The sequence below is a fragment of the Amblyraja radiata genome, chromosome 12 (genome assembly GCF_010909765.2).
Source record: "Amblyraja radiata isolate CabotCenter1 chromosome 12, sAmbRad1.1.pri, whole genome shotgun sequence".
NCBI classification, from domain to species: domain Eukaryota; kingdom Metazoa; phylum Chordata; class Chondrichthyes; order Rajiformes; family Rajidae; genus Amblyraja; species Amblyraja radiata.
Genome location: NC_045967.1, coordinates 61,709,926 through 61,733,091, shown reverse-complemented (window position 1 = coordinate 61,733,091; position 23,166 = coordinate 61,709,926). Strand labels below are relative to the sequence as shown.

Sequence of the window (23,166 nt, the reverse complement as noted above, 5' to 3'; positions counted from 1 at the left end):
ACTGAACCTTGAGTGCCCATTGCTCCAAGGTGCGTTGTCCTCGCATCCGCATGGAGATATCCGATCTTAACTCCCAATATTTCCACCTCCCAAAGCAACAAAATCGCTCAATTTCAGTAAAGTAACATAAAGTGAAATGAGTGTAGTAATAATAATAATAATTATAACAATGATAATAATAATTTGAAAAATAGAAAATAGAAATAAAGTAAAATAAACATAAATAAATAAATACAAAGTTGAAATAATTGCCATAGTAGTTGCACTGCCAATGTCATTGCTAACACTAATAGTAAGATTAAACGAGAACTTACCTGTTCGAAGTTTGATCTGTATTTTATGAGGAGTAACGTTGAGGGAATACATGAAGAACCCGCCACTAAGCACGTGTGTCATTCTTCAAAGCAGCGGAGTGAATCACATATACCTGTAATGACTTAAGCATAGTAAGATTAGAGAAAAGATACCAGTTGTGTTTATGATCAAGGATGGGAGCGGAGGGCATGTATTCCCTCAACGTTACTCCTCATAAAATACAGATCAAACTTCGAACTGGTAAGTTCTCGTTTAATCTTACTATTTTACTTCGGAGTCACGTGAGTGACTACATGAAGATTTCAAAGCTCTGTGCTTCAAGCCGTGGAACGAGTCCATCATCACGTCTGCCTTGGTTTTGGGGAGAATAGTGATAACATATTAAACATCAATGTGATATATATAAATAACCATAAAGTTAATAATAATTGATAGCCCCTGTTTTTTGGGGTAAATTATGGTACAGAAACTTAACAATGTTTCTGAAAAATTCCAGTTTCCATTACTGGTTAGTTATAATCCTTAGAATGTTCTTTCCGATGGCCATCCTGCAGTCCTGAGGATTTTATCCATAGGAACCTCCAATTTAAATGCTGCCGACTTTGCTGCAGCCTGGTGGAGTGAGATGTTAACCCAGTTAGTGTTTACACCAACTTATGTCAATACTATGTTAGCCATTTAGCTGGCCTGGCCTGTTATTCTTTAATGAGGCTGTCTGTCGTTGATGAGAAGTTCCTCTTCTGTGCCACTTATGGTCTGGGTTTGTTCCATGTATATTTGTAGATGTCTCACAACACAGTCAATCATCTGTAGGGTAGGCTCTAAAAAATGTTATTTTAAGGCCTGCTGACCCCTGTCTGTTTAGTTCCCTAATTCCTGAATATAGAAGTGTAAGTTGCCAGGTGAACTGGTCAAGGTATCCAGCCTTAATTTGGTAGGGACTGAGTCCTTAGTGCCGTGACCTAAGCCATCAGCATGACAGTTTTGTAAAATGTCAAAAACTGTAATGACAGCGCCATGGCTGGAGCCCAGTTCTTTAACAACGTTAAGACGATGCTGATGTCCCATATTTGGGAATACCTGGTCTTTGGGGAATTCTCATAAAAAGTGTCCCTCATAAGCTGTTGTTCCGTTCTCTTGCCATAGGTAAGTAGATGGGCCACTTCTGGCACAGTTGATGTCACTAATACTAAGCCCCTGTAGGTTAACAAAGCTTCCAAACAGACTGGATGATGTATTATGGTTGCAACACATCTCCCATTAGTTTATGTATTTTAGACATTGTCTTTAGGTTGATTGTCTGTGGCCCGCTGTGATCATGTCCATTGCTCTGGCCGTCTGTTTTGGATGGTGCTGCATGGTTCTAATCTCATTCCCTAATACCACCTAGAACCATGGTTGGGTAGGTCAGTCGGGTACTATTAAAAACACCAGACGCAGAGTCTCGCCCCTTTCACCCATGTGGTTGATATGAGCTACCACAGTAGTGTTGTTAATTTATAATCTAATAACCTGTTTAATATATTCCAGAGCAACATGACTTTAGGCCATGAAAAAAAACACCCAACATTTCCAGGTAGTTATGCCCAGTGTTAGTAATAATGATGCTTGCTGTGTATTCCATCTTCCTCCACAGCTGGAGATGGAATTGGTAACACACCATCCTAGTGCATAGTATCCATATGTAGGACCATAGACTGGTTGCTGACAATGATAGGATTGGAGCAATGCCCAATGTTATCTTTCCACCATTTAGTTCCAATATGGCTTCTGTATGGCTTCATCATTCTATTGAAATGATCACCATTAATTTTAAGAGCTCATATTTTGGCCCTCTGTAAATCTTTATAATGTAAGGGTCTGAATTATGTGGCTGGAAACCATATGTTGCCAATATTCTTGCTACCAGTCTGATGGATGGTTTATCCTCATGTCAATGATTTTGCTGTATGCCTCTATTAAGGTTGTAACCTCTGTTGGCAAAGTTACTGACATGAGGAACTGAGTTAATGGTGAACCCCAAATAATCCCTTTAGTTTGAAGGCTTTAATTTTGATTTAATTGGATGGATAATGATCCTAGTTTCCAAATAATTGTTAAGTGGCTGTTACCGTTTGTTCAGCCCGTCCTAAGTTTCCACACAATTAGTATGTCATCCAAAGAAGCCATTACCATTGTGTGGCTGGTTGTCATATTTTGTAAATAACCTAGGTGCTAATGTAAACACATTAGGTAGTGCTCTATACTGCTAGAGCTGAGCCATCCAATTAGATAAAAATAACGTCCGTGGTCACCTGTTATGGGTACTGAAATTGTAAGCATCCTTTGAATCAATGCTTGCCAATTTCGTTCTTAAAACGAATATACTTAACAATAGAAAATGTTTCTGTTCTTAAACCGAATATATCGTTTTATTTATTTTTCACTTTTATTTTATTTTATTTATTTATTTATTTTCAAATCTTTTCTATTTATTTATTTATTTATTTAATTTTATGATATATGGTCCCTAGATAAGGGACATATCAGGCATTTAAACTGATAAGAACAGATTTTATACTTGATCTTAGCAAAAAAGCCGAGATCTGATCTATGATTGATGCGTCAAGCGCCATATCCTATTTTGTTAGGAAGGGAAAGCGTAGATAATAATAATTCCCTTGCAATGCAGCTAAAACCCCATCTGTTGCTGATGTCCAGTGTCTGTATCCCATATGACATATTTGGTAATTGGTGATTATGTCTGGATACGAGTAGATCGGCATCTGGTGTTCCATATCGTGTAGAAACATCAGCAAATACTATAGCCCAACTTGGTGTTCTCCTCCAAATTCCTCTCTCGATATATCAGCTGGACTAGAAGATTATGTGTTGTAAAATTCTATTGTGTATCCCCGGATACTGTTTAAGATATGAGTGTCAAAAAGTTATTTATTCGATGTCTTCTCGCACCAACCTCCTTGCTTCCTTCTGGTTTTACTGTTTTCTTCTGGATCCCCGAGGCCGTGTGTTGTGGGTATACACATCTTCCAGCATAGGGGCGATACCTTTGAGGATGATGTTTGGACGTTTAGATGAGCTCCAGTTTGGCTTCATTGTCCAACTCCTTGACCTTCTAGATAGGTCACCCCCAAATAAAAAGATTTTGCTAGGAGGTTTCGGGTTTACACAGGCCCGCGTCCATCCCGGTTGGATGTAACCAGATGCATAAATTGATTAGTTTAGTACATTCAGGGATTTACAATCCCCGGTGGCAAGTGACAGCTATGGTGTCAGCTAATGTTTGCCCCTGCAGTAGATAGAAAACATATGGTCTATGCTGGCTTCTAACCTGGTTTGTAGATCTTTCCCAGTTAGCTTTACTCACAGCTGTACTGTTGTTCCCCCTGAAACATAGACAGACATTCCGTGTGACTTCCCAGATGGGAATGGAATTTGTCAGTAAATTTTTGGACTGCTAAATCCTTCAGTCACAACATAAGTATTCCTGTATTTCTATCAGGAAAGGACCAATAATGCACTCTATGTACTTTGTGACTTAGAAGAGGCATCACCTCATTGTTACAGCTCTTACATCTGTTTACCTGTCCAGGGTTTGCCCTAGACTTGACCCCAGCACTCTTCTGACAGAAGAGTCTACTGGGGAGAGAGAAGCATGATTATAGCCCTATAGAAAAGATGCTGCTTCCTTCTCCCTGAGTCTGTCTTTCCCTCAACCACTTCCCTGTAATAGTAGAAGTGAAATACAGCCCTGTATAAGGTGCTGCTATGGGACTTACCCACTGGAGGATTTCTTCTTGGACCTGCATCGCTGCAAAACGGTATGTTCTCGCAGGGTGCAGGCCCCGCAGTGCCAATGCGGTGCAGTGTACACGGCCACTGTGCCGCCGGTATCCCCGTTGGCCTGCGGTGCTCCAAAGCGCGGTGCAGTGCTCACAGCACTGAGCCGCCCGTACTGCCGTTAGCCTGCGGTGCTCCAACGCGGTTCAGTCCCTCGAGGAGCTGGCCGCTCGCAACCCGCAGGTATGGCAGTTTTAACGCGGTGCAGTGCTCCCCGCACTGTGCCGCTCCTTCTCCTTGGGCCTGCGGTGCTCCAACCGGGTGCAGCCCTCTCGGGGAGCTGGCCGCTCGCAGCCGCTGGTCTGGTAGTTTAAACAACGCGGTGCAGTGCTTCCCGCACTGTGCCGCTTCTCCACTTGGGCCTGGGGTGCTCCAACGCGGTCCAGTCCTCTCGGGGAACTGGCCGCTCGCGACCCAAGCCCAGCGGCTCCAACGCGTACTCAGTGCTCTCGGGCACTGACCGCTTGCCTCTATTTTTAGTGCTGTGGAAAAAACCCAGCACCTTCCAGCCCCTCGGACCCATGTAGTATAGGTCCGTGGGGCTGTTGTCCGAGCCGTCGGAATGACGGCTCCAGAATGCTCCACCGCTGTCGGCGTCCTGCTGGAGCTGAGGTCGGCTCCGGCTCCCGTTTAGAGGGGATAGTGGTGCCCCCGGCCGTTGCTGGCTGCCTGCAGTTCTGCAGACTCTCCCCAGCCAGTTTTCATCAGCCTGCCTGTAAAAAAGGTAAGTCAAGAAACTAAGTTCTCCTACCTTACTTGTTGCAGGTTCAACCCTGCCGTTTGGGAGGAACGTCCTCCCCTCGTAATGACTTGTTCACAATGCGTGTAGCGATAATGACACACGTGCTTAGTGGCGGGTTCTTCATGTAGTCACTCACGTGACTCCGAAGTAAAATGGTAATGGTAGTAATGATGATAGTAATAATAAGACAAAGCAAATTAACAAAATGGTGATACTGAATAAGCAAGCCAACGTATAAGTGGAGCAAGAATAGCTTCCTTTGGTATTACATAGTATATCTTAAAATCGACAAGGTATAAAGAAAGAGTTAGCGTTAGAAAAGTTAGCAAGTTGCAAACTGGGCTCTTGGATTAAAGCGCAGGGCAAAAGAACATCAATTAAATATTGTTAAACAAAAACGCTGTAGGAGCAGATTGGTATAACACAGCTGTAAAGGAGTGATTGCTGACACACTGTAACCTTTACTGGTAGTTTATTATAGCACATGGCACACACGTCCCAGCACTGACTGCATCCAGCCTTCAGGCGTACTGGGACCTAGTGGGAGGAACAAAGGGAGGATACTACAGTTATACTAATATGATGGGGCGTGGTTAGTGGTGATGAGGTAACTACAATATAGGTTGCATGCATAACCCATCTACATCCTTTCCCTTACAATTCAAACAAGTTACTACAGTAGCAGGTTTATTATACAGTACCTGCAAAGCTAAGCATACTCTCCGTAGCGAGCCGGAGGTTTTACAATCCGACCCGAGCGAGTGCGCACAACACCTTCACCCTCCCCGCCCGAAAGAATAGGAGGAGGGACAGGAGCAGAAACAGGAGGGGGAGAGAAGATGGGTGGGGAACCCATCTTGAAGGGGGAACGGAGAGGTACAGGAGAGCCAGGTGAGAATGAAGGGGTAGAACGAGCTGAAGTTGGAGAGAGAGAAGACCTTGCAGGGGACAACAGAGCCTGGGGTGCAAACCCGGGAGGAGCATGGGGGGCTATCCGAGGCAAAAGGACCGACCGTGGCGTGCAGGGAGCAGATGGTACGTTAGTGGAGGAAGGCTCGACACGCGATGGAGGGGTATACGGAATCGCAGGAGGTGGTTTGGGCTCGTTAACCGCCAACAGGTGCTGGCGGCTGCGTCGGTATACAGTCCCTTCGAAATCCACGAGGTAGGACCGTGGCGCGCTGTCAAACCCGACGACGGTGGCAAGTCGGGAATAGCCGGTGGGCGTCTGCAAACGGACGACCTGTCCAGGCATCAGTGGAGAAAGAGGGCGGCAGGATTTATCATGCGATCGTCGCTGGATCTCGTGCTTCTGGGCAATACGTTTCTGGACATCAGCAGGCTTCAGGACTTTAGGCATCAGGGACTGCTGGGCAATAGGCATCGGAGGGCGGACAACACGGGACATGAGTCGCTGGGCAGGGGATCCCATGGTACTGTCTCTGGAAATGTTGCGAAGGTTCAGGAGACCCTGATAGAAATCCCCGTTCGAGAGGCGGGTTTGTTCAAGCAGGTGCTTAGCGCTGCGGACCGCCCGTTCAGCCAGACCATTGCTTTGCGGGTACTCCGGGCTGCTAGTGAAATGATTAAAGTTCCACTTTGTGGCAAATGCTCGAAACTCGGCGCTGGTGAACTGGCGACCGTTGTCTGTCTGCAGCCGGACAGGGGAACCAAACGTGGCAAAGTGGCGGCGAAGCTTGCTGATCACCATCTCGGAGGTGATGGCAGGGAGGAGGTCCACCTCGAACCAATTCGAGTAAGAGTCTACTAGCACAAGGTATTGCCTCCCACGCCAGTCGAAGATATCGGCCGCCAGAGAAGACCAGGGCATGTCAGGGGCAGGCTGCTGCAAAAGTGGCTGTCTTTGCTGATGCGGGGCAAGCGAGTGACAGTCCGGACAGGAATCCACCCTGGCCTGGATGTATTTAGCCATGGCCGGCCAGTAGTACTGTTCCTGGGCATGTGAGATGGTGGCATCAGCCCCGGGATGACCCATGTGGGCGGCATCAAAATACAAGCCACGCAGCGATTCCGGGATGACAACTTTGTGTCCTTTGATAATAATACCGTCACGGAGGACTAACTCATCGCGGACCAAAAAATAGGGGTGGACGCTGGCAGGCAACGAATTCCGTTTGGTGGGCCACCCCCGCTTGATGACAGCAGCAAGCTGCTGCAGGTCGGGGTCGTTTGCGGTGTGTTCAACCAAGCACTGCAGCTGGTGAGAAGGGACGAAGTTGACGTTCAGTACCTGTAAGTCCGACTGCTCGAAGGGGTGCTGGTCGCAGGAGGCACGGGGGGCCCGGGACAGTGCATCAGCCACATGCATCTCGGTGCCCCTCTTATATACGATTTTAAAGTCAAAGCGCTGTAGCTGCAGCATCATCCGCTGTAGCCTGGCAGGAGCGCAGTGTATTGGTTTGTTAAGAATCGTTACCAGTGGCTGGTGATCCGTCTCAACGGTGAACCTGGTGCCAAATAAGAAGTCCTTAAACTTTGAACACGCGAAAACCACCGCCAGCAGCTCCTTCTCTATCTGGGCATAGCGCTGCTCTGTGTCCGTCATGGTCCTGGAGGCATAGGAAATGGGCAGCAGCGAGTCACCAGCGTGGGGTTGCAGGCAGGCAGCACCCAGACCAAATCGAGAGGCATCGCAAGTGACCACGATCGGACGCAGCAGATCAAAAAACTTCAGTGTAGGTGTGCTGACCAGCCTCGTCTTTAGCAGCTCAAATGCCTGCTGGTGGTGCGGAAACCATGCCCAGGCAATGTCCTTCTTTGTGAGCTGTCTCAGGGGTGCGCTCAACTCGCTGAGGTCGGGGATAAACTTCCCCAGGTAATTCACCATACCCAGGAAGCGCTGCAGACTGACAGCGTCTGTCGGGGCGGGCAGCTCAGAGATTGCGCTGGTCTTTTGCGGGTCTGGCTTCAACCCTTGGGCCGTGAAAATGTGGCCGACATATGTGACCTCAGGCACCCGGAACTTGCACTTTGACCGATTGAGCTTCAAATTAATCTGCCGAGCACGGTCCAAAATCCGCCGGAGGTTGTGGTCATGTTCGGCCACATCCCTCCCATAGACCAGAATGTCATCCACAATAATCGCGCAGGGCAGACCTGCGAATAATTGTTCCATAGAACGCTGAAATACCTCGCTGGCAGAGTTGATGCCGAACGGCATCCGTAAAAACTTAAACCTGCCGAAGGGCGTGCTGAACGTGGTCAGGTCCGTGGAGCGTTTGTCCAGTGGTATCTGCCAAAACGAACTTCTTGCATCGAGGACGGAGAACACAGTAGCTTGTCCCACCTGGGCGGCAACATCTTCGACAGTCCTCATGGGGTAGTGGGGCCGTTTAATCGCCATATTTAAGTCCTTAGGGTTGATGCATACCCTTATCTAATTTTTTCCTTTCTTCAACGTGGCGACCATGGTGGAGACCCATACGGTTGGATCGCTGACAGCCTCCAGCACTCCCATGTTGACCATGTCCTTCAGCATATTCTCCACCTTGCCCTTCATGGCAAAAGACACTCTGTGGGGTGGACGGATCACAGGCTCCACAGATGGGTCAGTCGCGATCTTGTACACCACCGGCAGCTTCTCCAACTTGTCGTCAAACAGGTCTGGGTACTCACATAGTGGATCCATCACAGGTTGCACCTCGTGGACCGTACGGTCAAACGACACCAGCCCAAGATCCTGGCAGGCCTGGTTGCTAAGCAACGTCACACAGTCACTGTCCAGAATGAAGAAAGACAGGTCCTGGGAAGATTTCTGCAGCACGCAGTGGAAAGTTGCCCTCCCCACAGGTGTTAGTTCCTCTCCCCCATAGGCACGCAAAACAGAGCGGTCTGCAATCAGCAGCTCATTATTCCTTATCTGGTGGAACAGCTTTGTTGACATTACGTTCACTTTCGCCCCCGTGTCAAGTTTAGCAGAGAAAGACTTATTGTTTACAGTTATGTTCACAGAAGGATCGGGGAGGCGAGATCGGCTGTGGAGGAGAGTGTAAATACTTACATCTCCCGTGGAAAAGCTGAGCTCAGAGTCGGGGGCAGCGTCAACAGAGGGCTGAGAGTCCATCTCGCTATCAACTTGCAGAAGGTTGTTTAGGAGTTGTCTGGGAGCTGAGGGCACTTTCCCACGGGATCGGCAGGCAGCTGCAAAATGGTTTCTTCTCCCGCAGAAATTGCAGGTCTTCCCAAGGGCTGGGCACTGTGATTCTGAGGAGTGCACGTAGTTGCAGTTAGGACACTTTTTAGGTCTTGGGTCCCGGGGTGTACGAACGGGCCGCGGTGGAGGGCGAAAGTTGTCCTTCATCCGTCGTTGTCCAGCAACACCAGTTAAGTTTATGGCTCGGTTGTCAGACCCCCTCTGTCCATGAGGAGGGGTGACCACTTCGGCAATGCGGCACGCATGCATTGCCTGAGTCAGGGTTAGGTCAGGCCGTTGCAGCAGGTCGGCGCGCAGCTTCTGATCGATCATACCGGTAACGAGAATGTCTCTGGTAAGCTGGTCGCGCATGGTTTCGAATCGGCACCGCTGGGCAAGGTGCCGCAGGTCGGCAATGAAGCATTCAACAGGTTCATCCGGCTGTTGCTTGCGTGAGAAGAACCTGGCCCGCTCCAGTATACGGTTGGAGGGCAGGTCACATATCTCCGCGAATTTGCGCAAAAGACATACCGGGTCGTCGGCCGATTCAGCTGGCTCGACCGGTTGGTCGTTGTCATCCAGGACCGCTGGTTCGTAGACAAAGGCTTGAGCTCTCTTCATTGCGTCAGGACCGGCCAGGTTGAGCAAGAGTGATGCTTTGACCGCGGCTGGGTCGTTCCGGTGCGCAATATTGACGTAGTGAGTGTAGTCCATCACAAAAGTCGACCATCGTTCCGCAATGTCAGCGTCGAAGACAAGGGGAGATGGCTTTCGGCATGAGGATGCCATGTCAAGGGAAACCCAAAACTGGGCACTAACGGGGACAAAATAAATGAAAACCGGTAAACGGGAAACGCGAGTTTTAAACTTCTGACGCCATGTAAAGGACTGATTGCTGACACACTGTAACCTTTACTGGTAGTTTATTATAGCACATGGCACACACGTCCCAGCACTGACTGCACCAGCCTTCAGGCGTACTGGGACCTAGTGGGAGGAACAAAGGGAGGATACTACAGTTATACTAATATGATGGGGCGTGGTTAGTGGTGATGAGGTAACTACATTATAGGTTGCATGCATAACCCATCTACAACAGCCTTGGCTGTAATGAGCGCTTGTCAGCCTCAGACAGTCCGTTCGGAAGACTAGTGTAAACAAACTAGCCGAATGCTGGCAGCGTTAGCAGCCAGCTGCTAAAAACAAGAAGGCAGAGACCAGATCACGAACCACAAAGTGGGTCCCTTAAGCCCAATTTTATAGCATGTGCAGGTGAAGAACCTTTCAAGTATGATTACACATAAACATTATAAGGAAAAGTTGGTATAAGATAGTCACGAATCGCGGTGAATTCTTACCAGCCTCATATATTTCAAGACAGGGGTCTAGTATAATCAGCAAGGCCGAGCGCTAGCAATGGCTAGTTGCTAAGAGCAGTCAAGCTAAAGTTAGTCCATAGTGTAACCGTAGATTAACCGGACCCCTGTGCCACTCGGATATAGATGTACCGAGCGAAGTCAGTCGTCTGTGGGTCCCGGTCTGCGTCGAAGGTAAGATGAGATGAAATCCTGAGCATCCTCGGGAGATATTAGTCGTCGCCTCTTTCCTTCCCCGGCCATGATGAACAGCTTGGCCGGATAATGAAGGCAGGGTTTCAGACCCAGGTTGTACAGCTCCTTCATAACGTCTCGGTATGCGGAGCGTTGTTCAACTATCTCGGGACAGTAGTCTTCGAAAATGTGGATCGGAATATCCTTGTACTTCAGCTGACCCCTCTGCCTCCGAGCCTCACGCACCACCAACCCGCGGGTCTGGAATCTATGGAAGCAGATCACAACTGCTCTGGGTTTCTCACCAGGGCTTGGCTTGGCTGTTAGCGTACGGTGGGCTCGGTCTAGCTCCGGGGCTGATTCCAGTGTGTGTTCACCAAGAGTCTTCCAGGCCGATAAGCTTAGACTTTAGCTTGGCGTTCTCTTCGGTCACCGTGTCGCTATAGCTCGTATGTCTTGGTTGGTGGTATCGGCAAAAGACTCTAATGACGAAAGACGGTGTTGGTGATTTAAAATTGTGGTCTGGATATTGTCCAGCTTCGTTTCCAGTTTGGTGAACGCTGTGTTGAATTCTGCCAGTAGCGATACCTTGTGCTCTGTTAACATGGCTGCTAGCGTGGCCATGATGGTGCTGGTCGTCGGTCTTCCGTCTTTTGCACCTCTTTCTTTCCTCTGCCTGGCATCTTTACGGCGTGGAGAGGTGCTGTCAATGGTGTTTAAATATTTATGGGTAATTATAAAACATAGGCTGAGCTATAATAAAAGTTGGAGGTGAACAGGTCGGGAGCGTGGAAAAGTGCGACTACTCCAACATGTCGCCCCTCCCACCTTCCAACAACCAGGGTGGAGGATGGGGGGAGCGAAGGTGAGAGGAATGTTCGTAGGTTAATTTTAATTCCTTTATTCTGCAGATGCAACTTGTTCCTGAGAATCACTGGGAGATTCAAAGCAAGTTATTGTTACGGGGTTTTATCCCAACACAACTAGAGAGCAGTCCTGAACTACTATCTACCTCTCCCGGGGCCCTCTGACTATGTTTGATCAGACTTTACTGGCTTTACCTTGCACTAGACGTTATTCCCTTATCGTGTATCTGTACATTGTAAATGGTTCAATTACAATAATGGATTGTCTTCCCGCTGACTGGATAGCCACACAACAAAAGCGTTTCACAGTACCTCGCTACACGTGATAATGAACTGAACTGAACTGAACTGAATTAAGCTGGAAAGAGCGCAGAGACGATTTACGGGAATGTTTCAAGGACTCGAAGACTTGAGCTCTAGGGAGAGGTTGGGCAGACTAAGACTTTATTCCTTGGAGCGCAGGAGGATGAGGGGTGATCTGAAAGATGCGTGTAATATCATGAGGGAAATTGAGGGTGAATCACAGTCTCTTACCCGTGGTAGAGGCTTAGGGTTAAAGTGAGGGAGGAAAGATTCCATTGGAACATGAGGGGCAACTTTTTTACTCAGAGGGTGGCGGGTCTGTGCAACGAGCTACCTGAGGAACTAAATGAAGCAGGTACTATATCAACATCTAAAGTACATTTGGACAGTGGCATGGATGGAAAAGGTTTATAAAGGTATGGGCCAATTGTGAACGTGGGACTAGCATAGATGGGGCATTGTGTTGGCACGGACCAGTTGGGCCAAATGACGTACATTGATTAAGAGGGATATACTTTGCTGCCTTACATACACCTCTGCTACAGAAAGAACCACCAGCAACCTCTCTGCTTTCCTCTAGGTGAACACACACAACTGAAGACAAGGAGGAGCCCCGGTGCCCAGACCTCTCCCCCCCCCCCCCCCCGGGCAGTCCTGGGACCACTGGATCATCACACAGGCGAGACAAAGACAGTCAGAGAAGGAGAATGGGAAATGCCAGCTCCAGGTATGTCCGGACACATCACACAATGTTACTTCTCCACCTCTCCTCCCTCACCTCAAGCACATGACTGGACTAACTCAGTGGGTCAGGCAGCATCTCTGGGGGACAGGTGGCGTTTCGGGTCGGGACCCTTCTTCACTCTGATTGTGATTGGAGGGAGGCGGCTGGATGAGGATTGGGGGCAGGACTAAGTCAGGCAAGTGATCGCTTGATAGATGTTGGGGGGTGAGGGAAGGGGTGATGATTGAAGGAAGGCCGGTGATGAACAGATTGAGAGAAGGAGAACTCGTGGGTAAGATTTATTTATTTATTTATTTATTTATTTATTTATTTATTCCGAACAAGTAAAGACATTAACGACATTAATATTAACAAAATCGAAATTATCAAACAATTGGACATTACAATCAATATTTACAAAGCAATGAGAAGAACAAAATCAAAGTTCCAATGTCCAACTCTGTGTCTGTACAAGCTCGAAAAGGAGTGAGAAGAAGAATAACTTATTAAATCTCACCCCTTTTCCCCAACACTTCTACCATATTTAAAAATAAATTCATTACTAATAATAATACTACCCTAGGCAATTTCCCATAATACCTACAGACATATATATACATACAACTATTATGTACATACAAACTTCATAACTGAAGTACCCAAACATAAGTAAACAATAGTAAAGCAATAGATAAACACTAACCCCCACTTGTCAACCATCCCCTCCATCCCTGTACCCCTTGAGAATTATTTTTTTATATATCATTTTAAAATGATTCATGTTTGTGCATTGCTTCAATTCCCCGTTCAATTTATTCCACACTCCTACTCCACAAACCGAAATACAAAAGGTTTTTCTAGTCGTACGGACTTTTTGTTTCTTAAAGTTAAATATTCCTCTTAAATTGTAACCCCCCCACACGCTCGTTAAATAATTTTTGAATGTTTCCAGGTAAATTTTTATTTTTGGCCCTAAACATTATCTGAGCTGTTTTGAATGTAACCAAATCTTCTAAATTTAATAATTTTGACTCTAAAAATAATGGATTCGTATGACCCAGATACTTAGCATTATGGATAATACGGATTGCTCTTTTTTGCATCATGGTTAATGAGTGTATCGAATTTTTATAGTTATTACCCCAGACTTCTGCACAATAATTTAAGTAGGGTAAAATCAATGAACAATAAAGAATACGGAGTGATTTGTAATCCAGAGCTTGCTTGGCTTTGTATAATACAGAGATACTTTTTGACAATTTTAATTTTACATGTTTAATATGTGATTTCCAGCTTATTTTATCGTCAATTATAACCCCAAGAAATTTATTTTCATGCACTCTTTCAACTTCCACCCCATTTATCTTTATACTTACTAGTGTATTTATTCTACAATTACCAAATAACATTATTTTAGTTTTACTCAGATTTAATGAAATTTTATTCCTATCAAACCATATTTTCAATTTACCCATTTCTTTTATTATTTTATTATTGGGCCGAATGGCCGAATTCCGCTCCTAGGCAAGAGAAGAGGCGTGAGATGGGACGCTGGAGGAATGGATATAGGCGAAGGTGATCAATCTACAAATAGATTGGGTGATCAAATTGGCAAGGGTGCTGAGGAAGAAGATTTCTTGGAATGTATGCGCGATAGTTTTCTAAACCAACATGTAGAGGAACCAACGAGAGAGCAGGCTATTCTAGATTGGGTATTGAGGAATGAGGAAGGGTTAGTTAGCAGTCTTGTTGTGCGTGGCCCCTTGGGCAAGACTGACCATAATATGGTTGAGTTTTTCATTAGGATGGAGAGTGACATTGTTAATTCAGAAACAAGGGCCCTGAACTTAAAGAAAGGCAACTTTGAGGGTATGAGACGTGAATTGGCCAAGATAGACTGGCAATTGATTCTTAATGGCTTGACGGTGGATTCAAAGGTCAAAGGTTATTTATTGGTCACATACACCTAGGTGTAGTGAAATGCTTCTTGCCAATGCAGCACATAAAGAAAGAATACAGACATAACATTAATAAGAGATTTAAACATAAAGAACATCCCCCCACAGTGGCTCCCACCATGAGGGAAGGCACAAGTCCAGTCCCCAACCCCAGTTCACCCATAGTCGAGCCAATTGATGCCTCCACAGTTGCCTCTACGGAGGCCCGATGTTCCTGGCCGTTCTCGCCGGGTGATGGTGCCCCGGCGTCGGGAGAATCCTCACAGCGGCTTGGGACACCTGGAACGGCCGCTTCCGTACTGGAGGCCGCGGCTTCCAAAGCCAACAAGGCCGCGCCGGTTGGAGCTCCACTATTGGCGATCTCGTCGCGAGATCCCAGGCTCCCGGTGTACAGTTCGGCGCCGCCGCCCGCAGCTGGTCGCTCCTCAGACCCGCAGCTCCGCGATGTTGTTCCCGGCGGTCTCAGCTCACCGGAGCTCCAGCGCGGCGACCCGGACAAGGCATCGCCCGCGCCACGATAGCGCTCCAGCGCTGTGCCGCCGGCGAAGCAGTGGTTCTGGGCGGTCCCCGACAGGAAACGCCGCTCCAGGCCCGCTGGTAGGCCGCGAGGACGGGTCGAAGCTGCAGCCCGGAGAAAGTCTGCCTCTCCGACCAGGTAGGGACCCTGAAAGGTAGTTTCCCCCTCTCCCCCCCCCCCCACATAAAAAAGTCTAGACCTCCAGAAACAAAAACACTTTAACTAACTAAAAATAAAAAAAGATGAAAAAGACAGACAGCTGCTGGCTGGGCAGCCGCGCCCCCTAGGATATGCAATGGAAGGCATTTAAAGGCTGCATGGATGAACTACAACAATTGTTCATCCCAGTTTGACAAAAAATAAATTAGTGAAGGTAGTGCAACCGTGGACAACACGGGAAATCAGGGATAGTATTAAAACAAAAGACGAAGCGTACAAATTAGCCAGAAAAAGCAGCCTACCAGCGGACTGGGAGAAATTCAGAGTTCAGCAGAGGAGAACAAAGGGCTTAATTAGGAAACGGAAAATAGATTATGAAAGAAAACTGTCAGGGAACATAAAAGACTGATTGCAAAAGCTTTTAAAGATATGTGAAGAGAAAAAGATTAGTTAAAACAAATGTAGGTCCCTTGCAGTCAGAAACAGGTGAATTGATCATGGGGAACAAAGACATGGCAGACCAATTGAATAATTACTTTGTTTCTGTATTCACTAAGGAAGACATAAATAATCTGCCGGAAATTGCAGGGTACCGGGGGTCAAATGAAATGGAGGAACTGAGTGAAATCCAGGTTAGCCGGGAAGTGGTGTTAGGTAAATTGAATGGATTAAAGGCCGATAAATCCCCAGGGCCGGATAGGCTGCATCCCAGAGTACGTAAGGAAGTAGCCCCAGAAATAGTGGATGCATTAGTGATAATTTTTCAAAACACTTTAGATTCTGGAGTAGTTCCTGAGGATTGGAGGGTAGCTAATGTAACCACAATTTTAAAAAAGGGAGGGAGAGAGAAAAATGGGAATTACAGACCAGTTAGTCTAACGTCGGTAGTGGGGAAACTGCTAGAATCAGTTATTGAAGATGGGATAGCAGCACATTTGGAAAGTGGTGAAATCATTGGACAAAGTCAGCATGGATTTATGAAAGGTAAATCATGTCTGACGAATCTTATAGAATTTTTCGAGGATGTAACTAGTAGAGTGGATAAGGGAGAACCAGTGGATGTGTTATATCTGGACTTTCAGAAGGCTTTCGACAAGGTCCCACATAAGAGATTAGTATACAAACTTAAAGCACACGGTATTGGGGTTTCAGTATTGATGCGGATAGAGAACTGGCTGGCAGACAGGAAGCAAAGAGTAGGAGTAAACGGGTCCTTTTCACAATGGCAGGCAGTGACTAGTGGGGTACCACAAGGCTAAGTGCTGGGACCCCAGCTATTTACGATACATATTAATGATTTGGACGAGGGAATTGAATGCAACATCTCCAGGTTTGCGGATGACACGAAGCTGGGGGGCAGTGTTAACTGTGTGGAGGATGCTAGGAGGTTGCAAGGTGACTTGGATAGGCTGAGTGAGTAGGCAAATGCATGGCAGATGCAGTATAATGTGGATGGATGTGAGGTTATCCACTTTGGTGGCAAAAACAGGAAGGTAAACTGTTATCTGAATGGTGGCAGATTAGGAAAAGGGGAGATGCAACGAGACTTGGGTGTCATGGTACACCAATCGTTGAAAGTAGGCATGCAGGTGCAGCAGGCAGTAAAGAAAGCGAATGGTATGTTAGCATTCGTTGCGAAAGGATTTGAGTATAGGAGCAGGGAGGTTCTACTGCAGTTGTACAGGGTCTGGGTGAGACCACACCTGGAGAATTGCGTGTAGTTTTGGACTCCTAATCTGAGGAAATACATTCTTGCCATAGAGGAAGTACAGAGAACGTTCACCAGACTGATTCCTGGGATGTCAGGACTTTCATATGAAGAAAGACTGGATAGACTCGGTTTGTACTCGCAAGAATTTAGAAGATTGAGAGGGGTTCTTATAGAACCTTACAAAATTCTTAAGGGGTTGGACAGGCTAAATGCAGGAAGATTGTTCCCGATGTTGGGGATATCCAGAACAAGGGGTCACAGTTTAAGGATAAGAGGGAAATCTTTTAGGACCGAGCTGAGGAAAACATTTTTCACACAGAGAGTGGTGAATCTCTGGAATTCTCTGCAACAGAAGGTAGTTGATGTCCGTTCATTGGCTATATTTAAGAGGGAGTTAGATGTGGCCCTTGTGGCTAAAGGGATCAGGGGGTATGGAGAGAAGGCAGGTACAGGGTACTGAGTTGGATGATCAGCCATGATCATATTGAAAGGCGGTGCAGGCTCGAAGGGCCGAATGGCCTACTCCTGCACCTGTTTTCTATGTTTCTATGTGATGGGGAAGGGGGAAATGGTGGGATTGTGGGATAAATGGTGTGTATCCAGGTGGAACATTGGGAAGAGAAGAGGGAAAGGGAGAAAAGGTGCTTGTCCTTTATTTCATTTTAACTGGAAACTTTCATCGAACATGTTTCCTTTCAGCCAACAGGCGGCTCAGTCTGAGACCCCCACATTCTTCACACAGGAAGAGATCAAAACTGGAGGTGTGAAAAAGATTAAACATCTGCTACAGAAGAAGGTGAAAGAACTGGACAACACCGAGTTGAACATCGCCGTGACGGGAGACACGGGTGCAGGAAAATCCACCTTCATCAACGCCATGAGAGGGCTTCGTAGCGAAGATGAGGGAGCGGCTGCGGTTGGGACCACGGAAACTACAATGGAGCCAACCGGATACCCACATCCCAATCTGCCCAATGTCCGCTACTGGGACCTGCTGGGGATCGGATCTAGACGATTCACCGCGGATTCCTACCTGACGGAAATGCAGTTTAAAAAATACGATTTCTTCAACATTGTGTCAGCTTGTCGATTCACAGAGAATGATGCAAATCTTGCCAAGGAGATTAAGCGGCTGGGGAAGGAGTTCTATTTTGTCCGCTCTAAGATTGACGCTGACCTTGATTCAATGCAGCAGCAACGGGATGAATTTGATGAAGATGCAGAAATGGGAAAGACCCGGAGTGACTGCGTCAGTCAGTTGGGAAAGGCCGGGATCCCCGATCCCAATGTGTTCCTGATTTCCAGTTTCATGAAGAATATGCATGATTTCCCTCGGTTAATGGAAGCACTGGAATATGAAGAACCCTGTCTTTGTCCTGGCCCTTCACAAACTCAGTGTGGAGATTACACGGATGAAAGGTGAGATATTCAAGGAACGTATCTGGATGTTGGCGATCATGTCGGGAGGAGTGGGAGCGATCCTGGTCTCGTGTCTCTCTGCCGCCTGTGACACGGTAATATTGATTGGAGCGATAATCTATTTCCGTGAATGTCTGTGTCTGAATGATGCTGCTCTCCGCAGATTGGCCGAGAGAACAGGCACATCCGTGGAAAAGCTGAAAGGCACAGATTACTATCTGAATGGTGTCCAATTGGGAAAGGGGGAAGTGCAACGTGATCTAGGGGGTCCTTGTTCATCAGTCTATGAAAGTAAGCATGCAGGTACAGCAGGCAGTGAAGAAAGCGAATGGCAAGTTGGCATTTATAACAAGAGGAGTTCAGTATAGGAGCAAAGAGGTTCTTCTGCAGTTGTACGAGGCCCTAGTGAGACCACACCTGGAGTATTGTGTGCAGTTTTGGTCCCCTAATTTGAGGAAATACATTCTTGCTATTGAGGGAGTGCAGCTAGGTTTACAAGTTTAATTCCCGGGATGGCGGGACTGTCATATGTTGAGCGAATGGAGCGGCTGGGCTTGTAGATTTTGGAGTTTAGAAGGATGAGAGGGTATCTTATTGAAACATAAAAGATTGTTACGGGTTTGGACACGCTAGAGGCAGGAGACATGTTCCTGATGTTGGGGGAGTAAAGAACCAGGGGCCACAGTTTAAGAATAAGGGGTAAGCCATTTTTAGAACGGAGACGAGGAAACACTTTTTATCACAGAGAGTGGTGAGTCTAACTGCATTTACCTTGTCTGAACATCTGGATGCCCAAAGCGACGGCTGCGGAGGGTTGACGTCCCGACCACGGGGGGAAATGGAGAAGGACTGGCCAATGTTGTGCCTTCCACCACAGTGTTGAATGCTGTGGTGGATGTTTGTGTTCATTTTTATTGTGTTTGTGTGTGTTCTTTATCATTGTACCGCTGCTGGCAAATTCATTTCACTTGCACTTTATGTGCATTGTGACGAATAAAACCGTATTGTATTGTATTGTCTGTGGAATTCTCTGTCACAGAGGGCGGTGGAGGCCGGTTCTCTGGATGTTTTCAAGAGAGAGCTAGATAGGGCTCTTAAAGATAGCGGATTCAGGGGATATGGGGAGAAGGCAGGAACGGGGAAGTGATTGGGGATGATCAGCCATGATCAATTGAATGGCGGCGCTGGCTCGTAGGGCCGAATGGCCTCCTCCTGCACCTATTGTTTATTGTCTAAAATCAACCGCTGCCGTGAGAAATAACTGCACAAGTAGTAGGGATGGGTTCGGGTGCGGCTCTCTTTGCTGTTTCAGTCGTTGAAGTGGTTTAATGCAGTGGTTCTTAACCTTTTTGGCCCCACGACCCCATCAGACATTGTTGTTCAATATCGTTGCCATCAAGCGACCAAAACGATGACAAATGCTCGACAGGCAGCACCTCATGTCAGCGTCAATCACAAGCCTATTGCGTGCCTTCGGCTTCAGAGTTACCATGGTTGAGAATCCAGCCTCACAACGATAGGTTACGGGGGACTGGACCAATAGGGTCAGGGCCGTCTTCGAAAGAACAGGACATTCCTTCACTTGCAGCAAAAGCCTTGTCATTGTTTCCCATGATCAATTCACCTGTTTCTGACTGCAAGGGACCTACATTTGTTTTAACTAATCATTGTCTCTTCACATATCTATAAAAACTTTTGCAGTCAGTTTTTATGCTCCCTGCCAGTTTTCTTTCATAATCTATTTTCCCTTTCCTAATTAAGCCCTTTGTCCTCCTCTGCTGGAATTTGAATTTCTCCCAGTCCTCTGGTAGGCTGCTTTTTCAGGCTAATTTGTATGCTTCATCTTTTGTTTTGATACTATCCCTGATTTCCCTTGTTATCCACGGATGCACTACCTTCCCTGATTTATTCTTTTGCCAAACTGGGATGAACAATTGTTATAGTTCATCCATGCAGTCTTTAAATGCCTTCCATTGCATATTCACCGTCAACCCTTTAAGAATCAATTGGCAGTCTATCTTGGCCAATTCACGTCTCATACCCTCAAAGTTACCTTTCTTTAAGTTCAGAACCCTTGTTTCTGAATTAACAATGTCACTCTCCATCCTAATGAAGAACTCAACCATATTATGGTCACTCTTGCCCAAGGGGCCACGCTCAACAAGACTGCTAACTAACCTTTCCTCATTACTCAATACCCAGTCAAGAATAGCTTGCTCTCTCATTGGTTCCTCTACATGTTGGTTTAGAAAACTATCCCGCATACATTCCACGAAATCCTCTTCCTCAGCACCCGTCCCAATTCGATTCACCCAATCTATATGTAGATTGAAGTCACCCATTATAACGGTTTTATCTTTGTTGCACGCATTTCTAATTTCCTGTTTGATGCCATCCCCAACTCCACTACTACTGTTAGGTGGCCTGTACACAACTCCCACTAGCGTTTTATGCCCCTTAGTGTTTCGCAGCTCTACCCATATCGATTCCACATCCTCCAAGCTAATGTCCTTCCTTTCTATTGCGTTCATCTCCTCTCTAACCAGCAACGCTACCCCGCCTCCTTTTCCTTTCTGTCTATCCCTCCTGAATATTGAATATTGAATATCCCTGGATGTTCAGCTCCCAGCCTTGGTCACCCTGGAGCCATGAAGTCACTCTTGAGCTGCGCATCTTCACAAATTCGGTAAAATTCAACCTTTGCAGCCACGTCAGTTTCGCTGATGGCACCGGCTTCAATGGAAAAGGATGATCCACTCCTCACGAGAGTGGTCGTCCAGTCTGGGGAAGTAACATTCGATGGCTTCACTAATTGCCAGAAGGTGCGTTGAGATCTCCTCGTGGAAGTGGCATTCGGCATCTGGTGTAGCATGCAGGAGAGTCGTCATCTTGGGGAAGATAGTCGAGTCACCATCCTGGACTCTTCTCTGGGAAAGTTGAAACTACCTCCTGAACGCTGCCACTTTGCACGAGCCGTGTGTAGCATTGGTAGGTTTCCTTGAAGTGACAGGTTGAAGGAATTCACCTCGGCGAAGAAGTTAGCCAAGTAAGCAACCTTCATCACGAACAGTTCATCCTGCATCTTTTCATGAAGCTGATTCTCCTTCTCAGTACACCCTCTCTCCAAGAACAGCGCTATTTCCTCTCGAAGTTGATTCACACGATTGAGAACTTTACGGGGTGGAAGATTGCAACCTTCACGTGGTCCGCCCTGTATCGACTAATGCAATCAACTCGACGTGCACGAACAGAAGATCAAATAGAACAAGTTGTCCAACCACTTTAGGCTGTGCACGCCACACAAAAGAAGAGAACTTTACCACGCAAAAGCCAACGCACGTCTGTGTGGAATATCAGAGCTGTGAAATCGGCGCCCATTTCTTCACACTTCGCTTTGAAAATTCTTGAGTTTGTTGCGCTCCCTCGGATGTGGTGCCAAATCTTCACCACATCTGAAACCACTTCTAGAAGACCAAAAGGGAGAGTCTTCATCGCTAAAGCATGGCGATGTATCTTGCAGTGGGTGAAGGAGACATGGGGAGCGACATTCTTCAGGAAAGCTTTGAAGCCAGATCTGCATCCGACCATGGAAGGTGCCCCATCTGTTCACGCCCCAACAAGGTGTTCCCAGCCAAGCTCGTGTTTGATGAGGAAGGCTTCCTGCATTCTGAACGCATCTTCTCCGAGAGTGGTAGTGGCCAATGGCTCCGAATACAGGTACACCTCCTTCATGGCTTCTCCATCGAGGTAACGAACATAGACTAGCAGTTGGGAACATGAGGCAACTTTTGTTGACTCATCCTGTTGCAGTGAATACACGGGTCTCTTCACAGCGCTCACCACATGCAGCAGAATATCATTACTCATATCCGAGATTCGGCTTTTGACTGTCATTCGAAAGGGAAATCTGCCTGAACTTGTTTGACTGCTGTTCCCCCAGTACCAACGTCTCTGCTTCGAGAAGGCATGGCTTGATAAGCTGTTCATCGATGGTGTGAGGTTTCTTAGTCTGTGTGACTCGATAAGCAATCAGCATGAAGCCTCCAGGGCCGCTTCATTATGATGAGTGCAGTGACCCATCGAATCGATGCGGGAATCCTTGAGTTTGAAATAGATCACTCCCTTCCCCGCCAGGTCGCTGTGACAAGACTCCAAATGGATCTTCAGTTTGCCGGACCTCAAGCTCTCGTGGCTCAAAACCTTGGCACAGATAACACATTGCGGCTTGACCACGGATGATTGAACAATGTTAGTGAAGCCGAACTTGAGAAATGCTTCACTATACGTGGGCTTCTTGGCAGACATGGTTCACAACACACAGAGTGCGTGTGCGTATACGTACGCGCATACGTGAACAATGTACTGTGTGTGGTATGTACCTTTGTTAGGTTCCTAAAAATGGCCTCAACAAATTGATGTTATTTATGACCCCTTCATGACCCCCGGAAACCCCCCCAAATGACCCCCATGTGGGGTCACGACTCCCAGGTTAAGAACCACTGCTCTTAGTCACTGGTTCTGTTTCAGTTTTCAAGAGAAAGTTAGATTTAGCTCTTAGGGCTAAAGGAATCAAGGGATATGGGGAGAAAACAGGAACGGGGTACTGACTTTAGATGATCAGCCATGAACACATTGAATGGCTGTGCTGACTCGGAGGGCCGAATGGTCTACTCCTTCACCTATTTTTTTCTATGTTTCTAAGAGCTAAATCTAACTCTCTTGAAAACATCCAGTGAATTTGCCTCCACTGCCTCCTGTGGCAGAAAATTGCACAGATTCACACCTCTCTGAGTGAAGAGAGTTCTAGAACCAGGGGCCACAGTCTAAGAATTCCATACATGGGCGGCACGGTGGCGTAGTGGTGGAGCAACTGCCTTACAGCACCAGAGACCTGGGTTCAATCCTGACT

At 46.9% G+C, this 23,166-nt stretch overlaps 1 protein-coding gene and 1 pseudogene across 1 annotated transcript in view; one reads left to right on the top strand and one right to left on the bottom strand.

The window, feature by feature from the left end:
* Positions 1-22,008, top strand: part of LOC116979340 (interferon-inducible GTPase 5-like) — a 36,706-nt gene extending 14,698 nt beyond the window's left edge. The window contains exons 5-6 of the mRNA XM_033030946.1: positions 17,581-18,257; positions 21,726-22,008. Coding sequence (XP_032886837.1) covers positions 17,581-18,257; positions 21,726-22,008 — 960 coding nt within the window. The remainder of the gene's footprint in view (positions 1-17,580; positions 18,258-21,725) is intronic.
* On the bottom strand, positions 2,797-2,905 carry LOC116979434 (annotated as a pseudogene).
* Positions 22,009-23,166: the final 1,158 nt, after the last annotated feature.